Source organism: Zonotrichia leucophrys, chromosome 10 (assembly GCF_028769735.1).
Source record: "Zonotrichia leucophrys gambelii isolate GWCS_2022_RI chromosome 10, RI_Zleu_2.0, whole genome shotgun sequence".
Taxonomy (NCBI): Eukaryota; Metazoa; Chordata; class Aves; order Passeriformes; family Passerellidae; genus Zonotrichia; species Zonotrichia leucophrys.
In genome coordinates, this window is record NC_088180.1 from 4,515,423 (window position 1) to 4,537,124 (window position 21,702).

General features: G+C 42.5%; 1 protein-coding gene across 3 annotated transcripts in view; it reads left to right on the plus strand.

The window, feature by feature from the left end:
- SCAPER (S-phase cyclin A associated protein in the ER) overlaps positions 1–19,902 on the plus strand; it is a 135,971-nt gene extending 116,069 nt beyond the window's left edge. For all 3 annotated transcript variants that reach the window (XM_064722208.1, XM_064722206.1, XM_064722209.1), the window contains exons 29-32: positions 331–480; positions 15,180–15,371; positions 17,862–17,913; positions 19,468–19,902. In XM_064722208.1, coding sequence (XP_064578278.1) covers positions 331–480; positions 15,180–15,371; positions 17,862–17,913; positions 19,468–19,562 — 489 coding nt within the window. In that variant the 3' untranslated portion in view covers positions 19,563–19,902. The remainder of the gene's footprint in view (positions 1–330; positions 481–15,179; positions 15,372–17,861; positions 17,914–19,467) is intronic.
- The last annotated feature ends 1,800 nt before the right edge of the window (positions 19,903–21,702 follow it).

Sequence of the window (21,702 nt, forward strand, 5' to 3'; positions counted from 1 at the left end):
TAAGAGATATTACTAAATATTCCTGGTACATGTAATGTATGTCAAATGAAATGGTCAACCTAATGCTACACTGCATGTCAAATAAGCAGAATCCAGTTTTTCCTGTGTCCCTTGAAATTTTGAATTTATTCTTGCTTCTGTGGCTTTTAATATTATATTCCAGTTGTGAACAGCTGAAAAAAGAGATCTGATTGTGGCCTTTCACAAGGAAGAACATAGTCTGTACTTTGCAAAAACACCCCAGAAGGGTGCAGTTGATGTGTATGAATTCACACAAGTTCTAGAGCATGCTGCTGGAGTGTGATTTCTGTTTCTTGGTCTATTTTTCAGTCGATTGTGGGAGCGGAGGGGCTGTCCCTGGCCTTCAGGCACATTATCAGCTCCCTGCTGTGGTACTGCTCTCAGCATACCTGTGAGGGACTGCTGCACGAAGTCATCATTTGTGTGGGCTACTTCACTGTAAACAACCCAGATAACCAGGTAAGGCAAATGGAAAAGGGGCTCAGAAGTTATCAAGGGCACATTTAGTCATGGATCTCTCATTTAGTCAGGAGATTCATCCCCTCAGCATTGCTTTTGAAGCACTTGGGATTCTGTGAGCACAAAGGGATGTGTTTGGTAAAGAGAAACTGAAGTTGTGTGTTAAGACAAAGACATTGATTTTGTGTGTGCATAAGTAAAGTCCATTTGTAGTTCCTGTGCTCCCATTGCATTGATTTGAACTGGCCTTGCACCCTGCCAAGGCATACTTGCTACTGATATTTTTAATTCTAAGTTAGCTTCACATCAGCTTAATCAGATGGTTGTGGTACCCAAGTTAAACCTTTCTAAAGCCAACTAAGCTACTCTCCCATGAAGACTTGTCCTTGGATGCCAGTGTAGCTGTCTCCCTGCTTGCCAGTGCTCAGGTTTAAGCCATTCTTCTCCATGAGTCTTTTCAGTCATAAACTAAATGCCCTATTCAAGAAACAGTGGAAATTCCCCTTTAGCTTCCTTAATTGTTGTCCACTTTTGCCACTGAACTCTGTGACTTCCCTTACTGGCTTATAAAGTAAAACAGACACAAAACTCAAAAAATATTTCAAATTTATTGGTCTTAAAAATCTCATGGTTTTCCTCAGCTTATCTGTAACATCTCAGGGTGTACTGGGCAGGGCTTGGCACTGGCTCTTGGAATATGAGAAGTTGACTGAGTGTGTAGGTACTGCATTACAGTGCCCACATCTTGGGTACTATTCAGCTGAATGCTGCATTTTGGGAAGGTACTTACTGTGTTCTCTCTCTATGCTTGCTCCCCTTTTTTGCACAGCTTTTGGGATAAGGGTTCAGGGTGAGGAGCTCAGTGCCCTCAGTTCAGCTGATGAGCTGGAGGAAGTGTTAAAACTTGTCAGGAAAGGTTTTAGAGAAAAGCTGCTCTATAACATTCTTACAGTTATTGACTGTAATTGGAACACTGCAATATCTTAAAGCTGACAATGCTGTCACAAGTATTATAGAATTATACAGTGATGCTTCTGTGGGATTGGCCACAGCTGGAGGGAGGATGCTGCCGCCTCCCTGCCCTGTGTGACCAAAATCCCAGTCAGGATCTGCAGCTGCCTGTTGGCAGCACTTCAGAGTGGTCATTTTTAACCCTGTGTGGTGCTGCTGCCATTTTGAGTCCCTCTGCTGCCCCAGGGTCGAGCTGACCCCAGCAGTGCCAGCAAACCCTGTCATCTTCTCTCTGCAGCTCAAGGATTCCTGTTCTGGCACAAAGTCCAGACAGATGGAATTCATTGCATGCAGGACTTGGCACTGCAGGAGCAGTGCAGCACAGGGTTCCCTGCAGCACAGGGTTCCCTGCAGCACAGGATTCCCTGCAGAACAGGGATTTCCTCCAGCACAGGGCTCCTGCAGCAGTGCCAGCAGTGCCACCCTGCCATGCCAGCAGTGCCAGCAGGAAGCTCCATGCAGGGGCAGCGGGCACTGGGCCCTGGGGGGAGCCTTGGGCTGGGGCTGGGCTTCCTGCAGCCTTCAGCTTGTGCTGCTGGGGCTGAGGGTGGCCTCTGCAGCCCTCAGTGTCAGGTTTAGGGTTTCAGGCAGACAGCCATGCTGTGTCCGTCCTTCTCGTACACTAAAAGCTCTCTTTTAGGGTGCTTTGCTTTGAGGGAACCAATGTCACGTGTCATGACATGCTTAACTTTTAATGTAATTTCTAATATTCCTCCTTAATAAGATTTTATCTGAGGCATTTGGGTTTGGCTTTTTTGTTTAAAAAAGCATTTTGAAAAACTGAAGCTTTCCTCACTCAGGTACTTGAAAAATACTGAGAAGGGTTTTTAGTGAAAGGAAGTAATTTTTCTTTTACTACCAGGCAAAGCAGTATGACTTGCTTATGGTCATTATTTTAAGGTGCTCTTTGTGTTGTGACTTCTACTAGACAGGCTGCTTTTCATGAAGAGGGAAGTGCTTTCTATTCATTCAGTTATGGTTTAATTTTTTATTATGTTAAGAGCTTCCAGTTTTTTCTTCCGTTGTTGATCATCTCGGGAGTCCTACTAAAAATAAAAAATTGGTCTCACAGTGAAAGTTTTCAAATAGTAGGCTTGAAGTCCTGGCAAGTACAGTGTAATAAAAATAGATACACTAGACTTGAGCTATGAAAACAAATTTCTATAAAGCCAGAAAGCTCTATTTAGTATTTGAATCAACTTTAACTGAGTCCATAAGTGATGTATTTCAAGGCAGATTCAGGTTCTTCTTGCAGTCAAATGTGCATTTGTTTGGAAATGTTTGTAGTTTAAAGTCCTTTCCTCTCTACATTTGTATTTCTTATTACAAACGGAGGTATGTTTTCATTCCTTTCAGTACTCAAAACAGAAAAGGACAAACAGTTGTTTGGAGTTTTCAGCATCCCTTTTTGTTTTTCCTTTTTCTATCCACATCAAGAGATAAATATCCAAAGCAGCATACTGGAAGAAGGGAAAAAAAAAAAAAAGTGAAGCAGTTCCCCAGTTTGGAGAATAGATAGATTTGTAAAACAGAAATTTTACAGCCCGTCAACCTCAGCACTGACCTTCTGTAGTAGTACTGTGATTTAAGTGAACTACTACCACTATGCAGTCAAAATCATAAGAGGGCAATTTCCTAAACATTTCACATTCATAGAACAAAATCTTCCAAGAGCATCATATGCCAGTCATTTAATATAACACAGGTTTGGCTTCATTTGTTACGCTGTCTGTAGAAGTCTTTAGCTGAGTAGCAGATGAAGAAGGAAAGTGCTTTTCTCTTGTGCAGTTTGGAGCCTGAGATTTCCCCCAGCCCCTGCTGGGTCCCACCCGGAGGCTCTGCCTGGGCTCCCACTTGGTGTTTGCACCACGCCTGGCTTTGGGCAGCCCCAAGTGATTCTGTCAGGAGCACTGAGGACAATGGATTCCTGAGGAACACATTCCTCAGTGTTTTGATAGTGCTTGCTCTGTTTATTTTAAAAAGGCTGCGATTTTGCTGACTCTGCCCACATATAATATATTAGTAATATTCCCTTCCTTCGTTCCTATTTTGTTTTAACATTCATAAAGCTTTTCCAGGGCAGCTGCTGTCACTGAAGAAATAAATCAGTTATGGAAGTGCAAACTGCAGAAGGCAAGGAGTGTTTCTTTAATATTTGAAGCTCTGCAAAGCCAGTGGTGAGCCTGAGCTGCTCTGTCTGTTCTGTATCCACACGTGAGCTCTGTTTACTGCAGAGCCAGACAGCCCCTGCTCACAGCTTCCCTGGGCATCTGCTCCCCGGGAGGGACCAGCAGGGAAAAGGGATTCTCTTGTTCTGGCCACCATTTAATCTGCTGCTATACAAAAACAGGTCCCATGATACCAAGGATGGACATTAGGGCTAAACTGTGTAATAAAAATAATGTCCAATCTTTCAATAGCCAGCCCTGCTATATCAGACTGTAGAATTACAGTTTCTAATTAAAATATTCTTGTTAATTTAAGTTATCCTTCTATTTCATTACATTTTTATTCCCTTTTATTGTTTGATTTAATTAGTATAATGAATATAATTATCATGTGCTGTCAACTCGCCTTATTTGCATATTATATTGAATAATTGAATGTGGTCCTGTAATTAAATTAACAGGAATGACAGATGATTTGCTTTCTTTCACATTGCTGCATTGGGAATAGAAATCTTTCCATATTCATTGCAGTTAGGGAATATTTTTCATCTGGAAAGTCCTCACAAATCAGATCCTCAGACTCAGGATCTTGCTGATAGGCTTCAAAAGCAGTTGCATTGCTATGCCTTTATTTAAATAAAAATAGCTTCTGTTCTGCCACTCTTTGGTACACACTGTATTTAGAGTGCTCTAGAAGAATCCTACCAACTTTAAGGGTTTGTAAGATATTAATTGGATGTTTCTAGAAGATATAGTTGCTAGACTGCAAAATAAAATCTCTGCTGAAAGAGTTAGGAAAAAGTGTGTGCAGCTTTTCAGAACTTTGTTATAAAAATAGGTTTGTAGATAGAAGTAAAAAGTTCTCTCAGAAGTTTTTCAAAAATTTACATGCACACTATGTGTTCTTGAAGAAGGAATTTCATTCCCAGAATCTTCCAGCTGCGCAAGTCTCGCTTACTTCTCTGTCCAAACCCTCTGTCTGCAGACATTTGTGTCCATAACAAGGTCTGTTACTATAAACTCATAAATAATTGAAATGTTAATATCTAATGATCCATATGCTGAAAATAGAAGCACATGAAATTAGATTTAATAGTGTCAGTCACCTGCTAGAAATCACTCCTTGCTATACAGGTGTGGAAAATTGGTTGCAAAACATGTTTCAGGCATCCCAGCTGACTCCAGGTAAAGGAGTAAGGAGCAGTGAGATTACAGGATATTTTGGGAGGGAATTTCTCCCATGTTAAATATGTTAAATATCACACAGCAGTATCACAGGTAAAAATATAATGTGTAAAGAAATAGAAATACTGTGTGGTAGCCATAGCTCTGAAAGGACCTTGAAATTTAGTACTCACTGGTGGCACCCAAAGCGTGCTAGTTAGTCCCCAGTAAAGGTTTCATCCCGAGATGATTTTCCATTTTTTGTTAAATTATTGACTTGTGGTCGTATTTTCTTTTAATTTCTTCTGTGTGGTAAGTCCTTCTTTTATCATAAAGTAGCAGGGGCTTTTTTCCCACTGTGTGTATCACAAATATCTATCTGTATGACATCCTAGCTGTGGTTGCAAGTACTGGGCTGCAAGAGACACTTACAAAGGGATTTAAGATTAAAAGTGACCTTCTGGAGAGAAATTATATTGTGCTTTTTACAGATGTAGTACATATTGAGTTTTAGGATGGGGCCGGTTTTCTCTAGTGTTAGCGGGAAGGAAGAAAAATACTTCTAAAATGGAAAAATTGTGAAAATCAGAAGTCAACAGGAAAACTTGCAAGTTATAAAAATATGTAGAGTTTCCATATGGGTTGTTTACTAGAGGCCATCACTAAGCTTTCATAGTTTATGTTGTTTTTGGGGGTGTGGAGGAACTGGAACAATTTTGATCTGGTAGGTGGACTTGATGAAAATACAGCCCAAAGAGCAAAGAGGCAGGAATTGGTAGTTACCATGCAGTTAACATCCCTATCTGTAAATAAATAAGATCTGAATTTACTTAATTCTGATTTTGTTAGTTTCTTCTCAAACAGGGATTTGTAGGAGTATTGATTTCATGTTGAGGTTATGGGTTTTTCGTTAAAACTTCTTTTAAAAGCCCCACACCCTGATGTTTTAAAGCTTTATAGGTTTGAACAAGAAATACCTGGTAAATTTTGTGGAATAGCTGATTTTGGCAAGTGAGTGATTCATGTGAAGTTGTAGTCTTGACTCACATTTAGAAGCACTTGAGCTTGTGAACAGAAATCCCCTGAGGATTAAAGTGCCCGAGTTAGAGCTGAGTACATTAAGGCAGCTCTGTAATGTATGCCTTGGCTCTCACAGCCTTACATCCTCAGCCACATAAATTCACTTAAGTGAACCAATGTCTTCAGGAGACATGGCATTCCTGTCTGAGCAGTCAGGCAAAAGTGGGGATGCCTTTTAGGTAATTTGTCAGACACCTTTGTTGTTGTTTGAGCTTCCTGATGAACTTTTTCTTTTAAAGAATGATCTATGACAAAGCAAATCAAGTATGTCAGAAGCATTTGGGACTGCACATTTCATGTGTCACATCCTAATTGTATTTCTGACATTCCAAAATACATCCTGGATTTTTGGGGGTTTTTGAGAGGAGGTGGGGAAGGTAATTTAATATGAGCAAAGACTTAGCATGAAGTAAAGTGTATTTAGTTTCAGTTCATGATGACTGGCTCATTCCTATCGGGAGGAAAAGAGAGAGTGTATAGGAATTAGTGTGAGAAATTAATGCATTTGGATTTATCTTACTGTCTTCCTCTCAAACTGTAAACACGGAAGGATAAACTTATCTCTCGATGTCATAAAAGCCAGTAATTTCAACAGCCTTCAAATACAGTCCCTAACTGAGGCTTAAAGAGAGGGAGCTGCTGCTGCTGCCCCCGCGGAGCCGCGTTCTAATCTTACTCCTGGGTCAGGAGAAAAGGAGTTTGGTGGTCTCAGCTTAACCCCCGGTGGAACTTGGTCCCCATCGGGAGAGCACCGCGGAGTTTGGCGCAGTGCTGCTGCGCCCGCGGTTCGTTCCCGCTCGGAGCTGGGCTCGGACGGGGGCAGAGCTTGCGCAACTCCCGCTGCCGCTCCCGCCCAGCGCGGCGCTCGCCCTGCCCTTGCTCGGGAACCGCTTTTCACACGGACGCTTTAAACATTAGAGTCTAAAGCCTGCAGATCTTTAATCAGCCTTGCGAGCTATTGTCTGTCTCGCCTGATGTGTGAGGGAACTCCCTGTGCCTCTCTCATAAAGTCTCGGCTGTCGCGGCCCCATGGCGAGGCAGCGGCTGCTCTGTGTCCCGGAGCTGACAGCTCTTCCTCGGATGCTGCTCCAGGCTGGCAGCCTAGAGAGCCCCCGAGGAGTCTCCCCAGCCCCTTGGGTCGTGTTCAGCTCCAGTCACACTTGTTTGAAGCGATACTGAAACATAAAGAACAAAATGCATTAATGGAGTACTATGGAAAATGTTGCTCGTCTTCCTCTCCCCTTAGTAAAGGGTAAATTGGAGCTCGTTTTTCGTGGCAGAAAAGCACATTTTCTTGCTCTCTCTTTGAAGCTTTGTCTCAGACAGCTCTGTAATATGTCCAGTGGCTCAGTGTTTCACAAGCTTTTTAGTTGATGATTGGGTGCTTTGACAAACCCTTTACATTTCTTGTGGAAACCATAAGACAAAACGTGCTAGGAATAATAATTCCAAGACTATATAGCTTACTTGTGACTAGAGTTCCATAGTGTGACAGGAAATATTTGCTTTTGAAGAGAGAAAATGCTCTGAGACACACAAGAAGATTTTATGTGTTTTAGCTTGTAATGTTGGAATTATTCGCACCTTCTGGGGATTTTGACCCAAACTGGCTGTTTCCAAGGGTGCTGGCAGAAACCTCAGCCAACAGTTTGCCTGAACTTCTGTTGACTGGTCCTGTTTCTTCTCTACCCTTTAAATCATCTTTATTCAGATCAGTTGGATTTCATTCACAGTAAATGACTGCAGAGTTGTGCCCAAAGCAGCAACCTGAGGTTAAAGGGGTTCATCATGGAAGCTGGGGATGTTATCTGAGTGTGGAGATGATTCTTCAAAAACAGTGCAGGGCTACAAAGGCTAATTTTGATCACTTCAGGGCTCAGAATAACCCCTGAGGATCTGAGATGTGTCATGATGGGTTTTTAATTTTATCTGACAGAAGATAGGTATTTCTCATACATGGGATCCATAATAATACTTTCTGATTAAAAATTATTAGGCCAACACTTAAACATACGAATCTTCTGGTACATTATTGTGGAAACAATGAAGCTTAGAATTTTCTAGAAAGCAGTGATACCCTTTGGTTTAACAGGATCCTTAAGTATATCATTAACATGAAGTGTGAGAACAACCTCACACTTAAATATTTATTTTTATGTTAATAAATGCTAAAATGCTATCACTCCAGCAGTTAAGCTTTTCCTTAGTACCTTCTCCTTGGTCAGATATTAGATTACTATTTTCTCCTGCAGCTTGGACAAGTATTACATTTACAAGTAAGCTCAATGCATATTAGAATTGCTTCCATTTTCCTTTCATCACATTGTAATGAAGTTTATATTTTACAATATTTGTTTAATGTTATTTATTTGTTGTTGAATTTAATCTTATATATACTTCGTTTGTTGTGTTATAACTAAGGGGACTTGTTAGTTGTCATTTTGGGCTGCATTTTTTCAAAAGCTTTGTATAATGACCTTTTGTTAGATTTTCCACTAGCATCACTTTTGATAAACATTTTTACATTTTCAGTGCATCATTGTCCTGGTGGTTGGCCCTTGTCCTATCTTAAATGTTCGTATGTCTTAGGATGGTTACACAAAAACTGATGCAACAGTTTTTTTCTGTGAGGTACACACAGAGCACCCTTGAATCTGCTTAAACCATAGAGCTCTAAAAGGACAATGCTTAGAATGTGCATTGTAGGAAGTCTGATGTTATTCCTGAACCACTCTTATCTTCTCTCTGAAGGCTTACATGTGACACTAAGAAAATAAACACTGGAATTTTTCAAATAGACAAAATTCTTATTTTTAAATTTCACTGTAGCATTCTGGAACTTTCTTTTTGCATGGAAATGGTGCTCTGATTCCTGAGAAATGCCAGGAGGAATTTAGAACATTCTTTGCTCAGAGCTTTGCCAATAGTGGAGTTTGCAAAATGGAAAGAAAAGAGCTTGACCTTAAAACAGAAGAAGAGCCTAAGTGGTGACATATTCTGCTGATTAAATACTAGCAGTATGAGATCTGTTTATATAGAAGCAAAGAAATAATGCAGATCTGACTTTGAAGAGAAACTCTGTACTACTAATATAAAGACTTATTTCTTTTACAAAGTTGTAAATAACCTAACATCAAACAAAGGGATTTAACTGTTTGATGGAATACTGTTACAGGAATTAGATGCACAGTTCCTGTTCAATGAAGTTACTGCTTGTTAGTACAAATTAGAATTGGCATTTATATAAATGAAAAATCCATGGATAAGAAGCATTAGTGATTCCCATAGCAAGCACCATTTTAAGATGCTAATGTTTATCATGGCCATGTTGAAGTTTGGCAGCACAGGTCATCTGAGATAGCAGAGAAGGCAGGGAGTGCCCCTCAGAGAACCATTCACTTTTTAAACTGAGCTGTTCTAAGAAAATTGCATCTGAACGTGAACCACATTAGAGCAGAAGAGCACAGAAAGTAAAAGGCACATTTTAATGCTTGGTTTCATAAAAATGAAAGGAAATTCTGTTGGGAAGGATGTTTTTCTAGCAAGTGAATTCAGCTCCTGCTAATAAGCACTGTATTTGTTTCTCAGTACCTGTGGAACACCCCATGTCACTGCCAGGTTGGTCTGCAAGAGCCAAAGAAGGTTTTGCTTCAGGAAGTTCTGAACTTTCCAGCTGCTTGTTCCTGTATCCACATTAGGAGAACTTTGTCTCAGTTTCCACTTTAGAAAAGAGCTACAACTCCTAATATTTGGTCAAAACTCACAAAACCCATCAGCCTGACTGTAGACTACGAAGACCGTGGCATTTTCAGGCAGAGTCAGTCACACAAGAGCAGGGCACTTGGATGGCTTGTAAGGTTTTGTTCAAAACTCCACATTTGGGTTTGTGCCTACAGATTTTTTCAGTTCTCTCCTTGGCAATCTTTTTCCTTTCTCTGCTGCCCATTTTCCCCTTCCTGTTTGGATGTAAGGAGCTGATGGGTTCCTTAGCAGAAGGCAGGCATGGTTCCCATGGCCTGGCTGGGAATGGTGCTGGGAGGCACTGCCAGGCCTCAGATGGCAGCACAGCTGCTGGCTGTTGTCTCCTCTTGCCTTGGCCATGCCCCTGTGGCTGCCATGTGCCCCAGCAGTGCCACTGCTGCCAGCTGTGCCTTTGCTCCCAAACTTTCTTCCCAAAGTGAAGCATTTCAGTTCTTTGTTTTGCCCATCCACAAACAAAAAAGTTTGCTGCTGGCTTACTCTTCTACCTGACTGCAAAATTAATTAGCTTCTTTAAAAGATCATTCTGGTGGGTTTATTGTATATATTGACAGAAATAACTCAAATGAATGATGTTTTTACAGAGCTGCAAATGTCCAAGTGAAGCAAGAAAACCTAAATCCACCAGTAGAACTAGACTAAATATTGCTCTAAAAATCAGCACTTCCAGTCTGCAGTAATCCTGGGCTAAGCTTGTGTGGTACACAACTGGTGAAAAAGTTCTTGGTCTGACACTGAACCCTTTATTTTTTATTTGTAGTAGAATTTCTGATAATATTTAACATACACACATAGAACCAGTGGAAAACAATCTGGGATCATAATCTTCTTTAAATCTTTGGAAGATTGCAAGCAGAGTTTTATGTTCAGTTAGTTCCTCTTTTTTGAATGCAGTTACAACTTGGAAAAAGAAACTCAGATTGTCCCCAAAAATGCTACTCCATAATAAATCTTCACAGGGCAGTTTAATTGAACTGTTAGTTCTTGACAAATTACTAGCATGAATCTCCATTACATGTCTATTCAGAAGATAGGAATATATGAATGATATGAATCTATGAATTATCAATTCACTTCAATGGAACTAATATTTGTTCAGTATTTTACATACAGACATTCTTCAACTTTCTAAATGGCATTTTAGTTTTGTTGATGAAAATCCTGTTTGTACACTCAGCTACCTGATTATGAAAATCTAGTTTCAAAGACAAGAGGATTCTTATTTTAGTTTTCTGTAAAATTAATGTTGAATTGGTAAGATTTTACATCTGATTTGACTTGTAGCTGCTGAGGCATTCTGTGTCATTGCTGTACCATTCCAAAGTTCTGGATCCTGTTAGGTATGAGGATTTTATTACCCTCCTTTGACAAAAATACATACATATGCATTTTAAAGTAATGGTAGTTTTCACTGATAAAAGAAATACAGAGAAAGGTGAAGTGAAGAACAAATATATATTTGCAGTATATAAATAGAATTAGGAGGTGCTCAGCAAAACATCTTTCCTTTGCTAATTATTGGGCAAAGGTTGTCCCTATGTGTGCTACTCATTGTCTCCCTGCAAGGAAGGAAAGGAGCTGCACTTTTATGATTTTCATTCCTGCAGCAGCATCAGAACATTAATTCTGGGGCCCTTGGAGCTGACTGAAAAATGAAATGAGCTGCAGCATTTCCCTTTGCTACCCAGAAGAAAATCGTGCCCAAGTTTTTTGGATTCCTATGGTCTGTTAGCTCCTCAGCAAAGGCATCCAGTCCTGGGAAGTTCCCCTCTGCAAGGTGCCAGGAAGCTGTGGCAGCAGTGCCAGGCTGCTGTCCTGGGGGACATACTGGGAAGGAGTGAGTGTCCAGGATGGAATGCCCTTCTGGAATATCCTTCCTTCCACATCAGGTCTGGAGCCAGACCCTACCTGAGTGACAGGGGAAGCCTTATCTCCCTGAGAATGATGAGTTCCCCTCACTACTTTATTACTGTTCCATAGCACATGGAGCTTTTAATTTTTTTGATTGATTGTCCTATTTTATTGCTCAAGTGCTGTGTGGCATATTGCTGGCTTTTGTCATTGGAGTCTGTTTTGAAAGACTGACTTTTATACTGCTTCAGGCTTTCACAGTGAGAAGTGCAGCAAATGGCCAAGCAATACACTTTACAGTGAATATTGGCCCGAGTAAACGTGAGGAAAACATGGATTCCATCTAGAGACTTCAGAAATCATGAATCATGCTTTTCTAAGTGATAAACTTCAGAAATACCAGTGCAGTGGAGGGGGATGATGATTGCACTTGTGAGAGCAGAGTGCATTTCCCAGAGTCACACGGGAGCAGGGATTGCTGCTAGGGCAGGGGAGAGAGCCTGACCCGCTGGCTATTGGAGATTAAGCCAATTAGCAGGACCTGCAGAGGGCTATAAAGTGGTGGGAGTGACAGAAAATAACTGATAGGCAGCCCTGCAAGGTGTTGCTCAGTGGGAAGTTCCCACAGGTCACCACATCACTCATGGTGCTGGACAGTTGGCTGTGGGTGCGGCCTGCGTGGTGTGGGAGAGCTGGACGTGCAGACAGACACCCACCAGGCAGGGCTGCAGTCCTGCAAGTGAGGATCTGAGGTGCTCCAGTCTCTCCTCAGCAGCCTTTCACACTGAGAGCAGTGGTGGCCAGTGCTTTCTGCTGTGCTGAACCTCAATTCTCACCTACTCTGTAACAGGGGCTCCACCTCCAGGATGGACCAGGGCCTGGAGTTTGACTGGTGGAACAAAAATTCCCTTCATTCATGAAATGGCATTTCAAACCTATTTGCTGTGTCTCCTACCTGTGTGTTGTTTGGGTCTTCACAGGATTGTTCCAGCAGTTGGTACATGTTGGGCCATAAATAAGATAAACTAAGCTGGGATTTATTCCAGCTAAGCACAGACAAAACCAATAAAGTTGTATTATATACAGATTTATTATTATATAATAACCAGTAAGTTTTTAAAATAAGCAAGGTTTTAAAAGGAAATACAGAAAACATTAATGTGAGTTTCCTGCTCTGATTTAAAAAAAATAATTGTAGTAGCTTGGACTAATTTGATAGGTCTCAGTTCAGAAAAAGAAAACCACAAGGAAATATTAATGCAACATAGGCACATAGCTGAAGTTAAGCAGGTGCTTAAATGCTTGGTTGTACAGAAATGCAGTGATTTAATTAGGATCTTGTTACATTTGACAGGCATATCTGATTTGCAGGCTAGAGAGAGAGCAACAAGAAAAGCTAATTCTAGGTAAATGCATCTGGATCCCAGTCTGTGGCAGGAGGAGAGGCAAGCTGCATTTCAGTAAGGAGCTTCTATTTCTTGTATGAGAGAAGGTTATAAGATGAGCATTCCATATTTCAGGCCTGCAAAAGTCCCCAGGAATGTTAAGCCAAGTGACTATTCCAAATAAAAAAAAAAAAAAATCAAGGAAGAGAAGTGTGAAGTTTGCATTTGTTTTCTTTGATGTTCATCTAAGTCAAGTGCTGGCCTTCACTTCCTCCACCCATTGACAGTGAAGCAAGGAGTGTGTGCTCTGCTGCAGGTTTATTTGATTGGCTTTTTTTCCAGTAAGGGGTGACTCATGGTTTTTTTCTTCAGAGTACATAATATAGTGTATCAGGTTTAGTAGCTGCATTAGTACAATGAGCTGAAATCATTAAATTGATTCCACATGTGATAAATACCAGATTAAAACAGCCAGCAACCCCTCTATATCCCTTCCTATCTTTAATGTTGATAACATCATAGTAGTAAAGCTGTTAAAAATAAAAAGAAAATTAAATAATAATCCCGTGGAAGCTATTTGGGTATCTGCACTGTGAGTGTGGCAGGACTTCACTAACTATCCATGGCGTTTTTAGGACAGGTAAAGGAAGTGAACTGTGAAATCAAAAATAAAAAGTCCCAAAAACTTCTTTTCCTCTGCCTATTCATCAAGGGTATGGTGGCCATGAAAAAGAAATCAAGAGTTCTGTTGTTCTGTCCTGGATCAGAAATGCCAATTGTAGTTATTTTAGTACTAATTATGATTGACTTTAAATACTTTTCTGATTATAGAATTTACCACAGAAAAATAGAACAATATAATAGCCACTCTGGGTAATTTAAAATTTCAGCAGTACTCCCAAACTTGGGGGCACCTCTTGCTTGCAGGGCGGGAGCTGAGAGTTTAGAATCATCCAAATGCTTCAGTGATATTTTCCTCAAAACAATGTCTGAATGTGTGCTTAATTGTCACTTTTTTGGCTGTCGTTTAAAAATTGCTCCTTTCTTTAAGGGCATTAAGACATCACTACCAGTATTTTGAAAGGTTTTTCAATGTCTTTTTTCACTGGCGAACTGAAAAAAAATGCAAACTATTATTTTGTTCATCTTGTTTTTAAACTGAACTGCATTATCAACTTAGTGTGTGCTCTGAAGGTATTGTTAAAAGTGCTTTGAAAACTTGTAAATCCCGGTAATTTATGTTCCTGTAGTCTCAACTGCTTCTTTCTGTCCTTCTGGTTTTAATTTGAATGCAGTCTTGTCTGGGTGTGTACCTGTAAAATTGTGTTTTTCCAAGTACAATTTACAGTCATGACCCTCAGTTTTACAGTGTTCCAGCCTTATAGGAGCTTCCTCCTATGCTGAAAAGCCAACTTTGGGTCAAACAGCTCTTTCATATTGTAATTGTCTAATCAAGGTTACTTGAAACAGATCCGATTTGGGCATTTTTTAGTTTATGGCAAGGATTTTATAAGAATATCAAGTGAAATGGAAAGGTTCCTTTGTAGGAGACCAGTGATAGCATTGCCTTATTTCTTCAGATGTATACAGTTGTAAACTTAGCCTTCTTCATGACAACAGTCCCATTTATCTAAACAATTCTCCTTTTAGAGCCAATGGCACTGATAGAAACCGAGATAAGGAGCGCAGATGGGAGGATCTCTCTGAGTCTCTCCTTACAGAAACTCCTCGCTGGGCAGCTCACAATCCCCTTTTCTTTTTGGTGCCTGAGAATTCGTGGCAGACATCTCCCCTGAAACACAGTCCTCTCGAATTGCCAGCCCCAGGAAGGATGGTCAGGCTTTGGGAGGGTTTTTAAAATCCTGGATTTTTCTTTCCCTGTGTTTAGTGCGTTCAAATGGCATGGGTCGGCGTTTTGTCTTTCATAGCTCTACCTTGGAATAGTCCCTGAGCTGTAATTCTTTGTCTTTTGAATTAAGGTATTAAATGATCGATTTTACTGTAATCTGTAAATTAATCCCTTGTTTATTTGCTGTCTTTTTGGGTGGTACAAAAAAAAGAACTTTCAGAGCTTTGTATTTTTTGTATTACTCCGCAATAAAAATAGTACTTGCACACTGAAACAGAAGTTATTTGAAGTAAATGTTATGGGCTTTATTTTTAGTACTTACTCCTCATCCGTGCTCATTTTTTTAGCATGACTTCAGCACCCTTGGTGGTTAAGAGGAAGAGAAGAACAGATAGATCACGTGGTTGAATTTTGTTCTGTTTGTATTTTCAGATCATTGTACAGTCTGGCCGTCACCCCACGGTGCTGCAGAAGCTCTGCCAGTTGCCTTTCCAGTATTTCAGTGATCCTCGTTTAATCAAAGTGCTCTTCCCTTCACTCATAGCTGCGTGTTACAATAACCCTCAGAACAAGATCATCCTGGAGCAGGAGATGAGCTGTGTTTTACTGGCCACCTTCATCCAGGTACGGCTGGGCTCGCCTTTGCTCTCAGGGTGGGGATCTTCACTGCACTAGGACAAGCAAACAGCACTGAAGTGCTTCCAGACTCTCTGCAGCTCTTCTCAAACCACAGATGATGCCTGTACTTGAGGCATTTGATCACACTGAAAGGTTACTGAGTAGTTCAGGTTCTCACTGTTCGTGCAGAATCCAGTTTGCATCCAAGTTTCTGGATGTACTGGGAAGATGTGATGTAGATCTTAAAATATTTATTTTTAAAAGAATTCTTGCCTATATAGCATATCTGAAATCAGTATATTAATGTGTTTACATATAAATGTACAGTTGTATACTGTGTACCATAGATTTACAGAGAGCTGGGTAAGTGTATGCATTTTCTGCAGAAAATACACAAGACATATGTTACCAGTCTAATCTTGCAATCTTTATTTTTGACAGTAAGCCACCAAAGTCATTACAAATACTGTTTTGAATAAAGATTTGCATTGTTTTTCTTCCCTTTGTTTAAATTTATATATTGTTTTATCCATCAGATTTTTTTGCCTGCCTCATGGTTTTCAAGCATTTTTTTGACTGTTTCCAGTGAATAAATGCGGTTTTCATAAACATGGTACTGTTAAAAATAATACTCTCTTGGGAGTCTGTAACCCTGTATCAGTCACCTGAAAGTTACTGCTGTTGATAAAGAAATTTTAATCAAAGTCCTTTTTCTAATGCTTTACAGCTAGTCCAATAATAGGCTACATACGTTTCAGAGAGAAAGTACAAGAACTAAATATTTACTAAAAGTCTTTGCATAACATCAAACTTATGAGTGCAGCTACTTTTTATCCTTTTAATACTAAAATAATTGCACAGCAGTTTTTTTAAAAGAAGTTTGGAACTTTGAAATAAAAACATTTGCCATATAGTAATGAACTCCTGGTTAATTACACAACTATAATTCATCTTCTGTGGCTTTCTTATAGTGAAACTGAAAAATATAATTTAAGCATTATTAGTAAGTGCGGCAAGTTTAGTTTGGGGTTTTTTCAGCTAAAAAACAGGAGAGTGGAGGAGAATGTTCCCTATATGAATAATTAAGGTTGTTTACGTTGATTTCTGTTCTGTAAGAGATGGAATGGCACTAAAATCCCCAGTAGCTACGGTAAGACGTAAGTACATTTATAAGGGTCAGCGTTACTAATACGATTTCCAGTTAGTTATATCCCAGGTGGCAAGTTCGTGTACTATGCCTGCAGGCTTTTAAAAAAAGGTGTTCTGTTAAAATATGGAAGAGCTGTGAAGTGTCCTGGCACTGCTGGCTTCGGTGGTCCTTCTGTATTTTGCCCGTTTTAAAGTGCAGTCCCGATGTTGCACCCGCACACACGGAGCGCGGTGCTGGCAGCACCCAAGGAATGCAGAGATCCCGCGCACGCAGGAGGGACTCACTGCTCTGCTTCTATTTCAACTCGCTGCTGTTTGTCAAGCAAATCTCTCATTTGCTTCGGTAGAAGGTTTGGGAAAGACTGTTAAATGTTGGCCTGTGACTAGAAAATGAGATTCTTCCTTTGCCAGGGAACGCCAAAAGAAATCCTGTTTGCGTAAAAGTTTGGTGGTGTGTACGAATATAACACTTAAATACAGTGTGTTAAATGTGCAGCCAAAATCAAAGGAAGAGCATTTCTGCATTTTACAGCGCTCTCCCTACCGATAGATTTATTTCCATCAGCTGAAGTTTGCATCAGCCTGTTTATTTTTGTTACTTCTGTTTGGAGATGTGCAGGAATAAGTAGAAACATTCAGGAGTATCCACGATTTGCCGTGCTGTATCTTATCTCGGGTAATCCCTTCTTCAGTATTCTGCTGGGTGGAGACTGCAGCAAAGGGCAGGATCTGTAGTGGGGAGCTGGCTGGTTCCAGGCCAGGTCGGTGTCCGTGCTGGCTCCGAGAATGCTGCACCCCAACACCCCACAGCAGCGGGATCACACAGTGCTCAGTGCTGGGGGCACAGCTGGGGGCACAGCTGGCTGCCAGGGCCAGCAGCGCTGGGCAGCAACTCCACCTTCTCCCAGGAGATCAGCACCTCAGGCTCCCAGGTTGCTGGGAAGCACAGCCATTGAAATTGGGATCAGTCATGAATTTTGTAAGAGTGTATTTGGAGTCGGGAGCAAAAGTCTGAAACACCATTTGTTTTACAGAAACATTGCTATGGTTAAATGGCTAAATAAAAATCATAATAATAACTATTTCCCAAGAAGACATTCACTAAAAAATATATTTTTTGAAAACAGATATAAATAAATGTGTAAAAATCCACTGTAAATTACAGAATTTAAATGCTGATAGTACTGTGTTATGATATGTAGAAAACAAGCCAGACTTTGTTAATTTACAGATTACATGAAGTATTAGTATTTTTGAATGACTGTGAAGACTTTTGAATGTTGTTTTAATTCCTCAGATGTAAGATCTGAAAACCTGATGTCTTTTTTTGTTTGTTTTCCCCCACAGGATTTTGCACAGAGCTCAGGCCAAATGGAAAATCAGTTATCTCAGCAGAGGGGTACGTTCCCTGCAGTGTAACAGAGTAACAACTGGGTAGCAAAATGTGTAGTACTGTGATTTAAGTTCCTTGAATGGGTGTGGCTGAGAAGGAATACAGTAAATGTACAGTTTGGGGTGGGCTCCCTGCCTCACATCCTGACCTGCACATCCGTGTGTTCCAGCCCACTGCTCCTCTGTCCGGGATTCAGGCTGTTAATCTTTATTCAATGCTCTGTGGTGTTGTGTCTTAAATGTGATACTGTACCTGCACATATTTAATTAGCTGACACAAAGGCTGCCTTCAAAAGCTTTAGGTTGCAGAAGCTACACAGCCATGCCAATACACTCAGGGAGCCAAAAATCTCTAAAATACTGTCCTGTAATTGTCCTTTAAAGTCTGTCAGTTTGCAGAAGAGTCGGGATTTTTTTTCCCTCCTCAGTTATTATAAATATTATTTTAAATGCAGTCAACCTTTCTAGGCTAAACATTTGAAAGATTCTCAGCTGAGATGGCTGTTACTTGCTAAACACATCTGAAATTCAAGTGTTGATCAGCATCTGGTCTCGAAATTGTGCATAAAATGCAACGCTTGGACGGTCATTTCTCCCTCATAAGCGGAAATCCACCACCATTTCCTCAGCATTTGCTAGGAGGTGAGTGGTTCTAGGTCTAAAGCGTCAAGTTTTTGTTTAAAAATAAATTATAAAATGAAAGTAACTTTATGGACATTTTTACTGTCAACATCAGACATCTCAGTCTGAAGCAGACTCATGCAGTGTCTGCAGCACCAACTTTCCAGGATTGTATTTCCATGAGATTCTTCTCAAGAAACATCTAAAATCCAAGTGGAAAACTTGCTTTTTATTTTTGCTATTCAAACTGGAGGAACTTTTAAACAAAAATGTGGTAACATTTGAATGCAATTTCTAAACATTCCCCAGTTGCAAAAATGTTAAGTTAATAATAGTGTAGGCAGGATTATTTTTATCTCTTATATCACTTGAATGTGAAGGATTGTGTCCCCCAAAACAATGGGAATACTAACACTGATGAGAATAAAACCTGAAAGCACAAACTTCGCAGTTGGGTGCTGCGTGGAGGGTCAGACCCTCCAACCTGGCACAGTGAAGTCCTGTCCACGTCACTGCACACTCTCAGGAGTGAAAGCTGCATTTGTGCTTGTGCTCTGAGCTCTGGGGAGTCAGGAACACAACTCTTCTGCAGCCCTTTGTAGTAAAAAAAAGAAACTGCTGAGCAGAAAATGCCACTGAGGCTGCCCAGAGTATAACGAGGCTGAGTGGTGTGCCCGAGAACATGAAGTGTGCAAAGATGTAAAATGTTCTCTGCACAGGGCAGAGAGCCTGAGCAGCCAACACATGGAAGCCTTTACTCATTAGAGCCAAGCGTAGATGCCCTGAGCTCCACAGAAGTGTCACCCCACGGTCTGAGGAGATTTGGATAGGGGGAGGGGAGTAAATCACCCAAATTGGCTGCACATTCATTATTCTTGTTTTACTGCGTTCTTATCTTAAGAGGGAATAACTTGGTAATTTTATGTTCTGTCTTCAACAGAAAAATTTTTCAGTTCTCAAGATTATCTTGAGCTCTCCAACAGATTCCCCCGGCAGTCCTGGGAAGAAGCTCGACAGTTCTTCTTGAAAAAATAAGAGTTGTATTTAGCTTTTAAATCCCTAACATCGTCACACTGACCAGTTCCTGCTGACTACCTTCTTGAAAACGCTGTTCCAAAATGGTTTTGATACTCTAAATACTTATCCTATAGATATATAATTTGCACTATTTATATAAGTACTGTAGATACTTCCAGGTTCTGTTTTGTAATTTTGATAATTTGAGTTTATTTCGTTCTTGTATCCAATGTCATGATTTTGGTGTTTTCTGCCCTGTGGTGGGACTTGCACTGCAGAACTGCTGAAATAAGGTTGCAAATAGAGAAAATATGTTCTATATATCTTGTAATAAAATAACTTATTCTGTCTTGTGTGATTCCTGTGTTAAAATCATCAGTATGTTTGAGTTACCATAAGCAACACGGTTCAGAAAGAGAGAAAAAAACCCTCATAAGATTTTTTTCTCAGTAATCAAGAGTCAATCGGAATCAAATCAAAGTAATTCGTCAGATCTGGCCGCGGGGAAAGTTTGCTTATAATTTTTTGGGTGATTGGGGATACGTCACCTAGGACAGATATTTTAGAGCTCATGCATTTTTAACGCCTCGCTCGGATCGAGCGGGGCCCGCGGAGCCCTCACGGCTCCGTGCGCGCGGGGGCTCCGCGCGCCGCCTCCGCCCGGGGCCGCTCCCGCGCGCGGCGGCGCTGAGGGGGCGCGCGGCGGCCCGGCCCTGCCCTGCGCTGTGCCGATCCCGGCCCGCGGGCACCGGCAGCTCGGCCCGGGCAGGACGGGGACCGAGACCGGTGCCCGAGCGAGGACCAGCACCGTGATCGCCACCGGCAGCGGAACGGTCCCTTCTCGGCGGCCCCAGCGCCGCCCGTAGCTGCCCGGCCCGGCCCGGCCCGACGCGGGCCTGAGGCGAGCCACACGCCGAGCTCCAGCCCGGCCCCGAGAGAACGCGCCGAGTTCCAGCACGACCCAGACGGAACCAGGTAACGGCGGGGGCCTCGCGGCGGGGCTGGGAGGGCGGCAGGATGCCCATCCCCACCTGTCCCCAGCCGGGACAGCTCGTCCCGGCGGTGCAGAGCAGCCCCGGGCTGAGGCGGGCCCGCAGCCCGCGCCGCTCCGTGCCTCGCGAGGGCAGCTCGCCTTGGGAGCCCGGTCCCTGTACTCGCTGCGCAGTCTGTCGGGGTGGTGGAGCCGTCGCGGCGCAGCGCTGCCCATACCCTGCAGCCCGGAGGGCTCCGGTAGGGGCCCGGCTCTCGCCCCGCTGCCCGGGGGTAGGGTAAGGGAGCGGCTCGCCGTGGCTTGAGCTTGGCCGGGCCTGCGGTCCCACGGGGAGCTGGCCCTGAGCGGTCCCGCGCGGGTAAGGGGGAGGGCGCGGGAGCTGGAGCGGCCCTGCCGCGCTCCCAGGTGATGCCAGAGGCAGATAAGGAGTCGCCGCCTGGGTCTGGACGGGGGGATGGAGAAGCTGAATGTAGGGCTCGCCTCGCCGCCCCGGGGGAGCCCCGCCGCCCAGCCCCGCCACCCCCGGGAGGAGGCGAGGCGGCCCCGCACCGCGGCAGGTGCGGGCACTGCCGGGCGAGCCTGGGGGCTACTCCGAAAGGGAAACCTGCGCTCCGCCTCCCCGGCTATAAATAAGCGGCCCCGGTTCTGAAAGCCGATTAGCGCCGTGCGGTGAGGCCGTGCGGGAGAAGCCGGGGCTGTGCCCGTCCCGACCCGCTCTGTTCCGCTCCCGATCCGTATGGCAGCGCCGCTCGGCACCTGGGGTGCCCTTTCGCCACCCTTACGGGACTTTTTTTAGTTCGTTTTGGTCTTTTCGTTTAAAACCATTTTTGTTTTCTTTTTTTTTTTTTTATTAAGTCCAAAATATTTAATCCCACTATTCAACCGCTGACTCTGACAATAAATAACAATAACTTACTTTTGATCGTTAAAGGCGCAAACAATCCGTCCTTCGTCCATTGATAACTTAACATTATTAGTACTGGTTTTCCCGTTAAAAAGTCTCGTTCCCGTGTCCCTTTTTTCCAGCGATCGTGGGGGTCCGGGCAGCGTGGCCCGAGTGAGGCATCGGTGTGAGATGAGGCTGGACGGCGCGGCTCCGCGGAGGAAGGTCCAGGCCAGCTCCGCGGCCGCACGCCGGAGGAGTCTCTCCCCATTTTGTAGATTTTG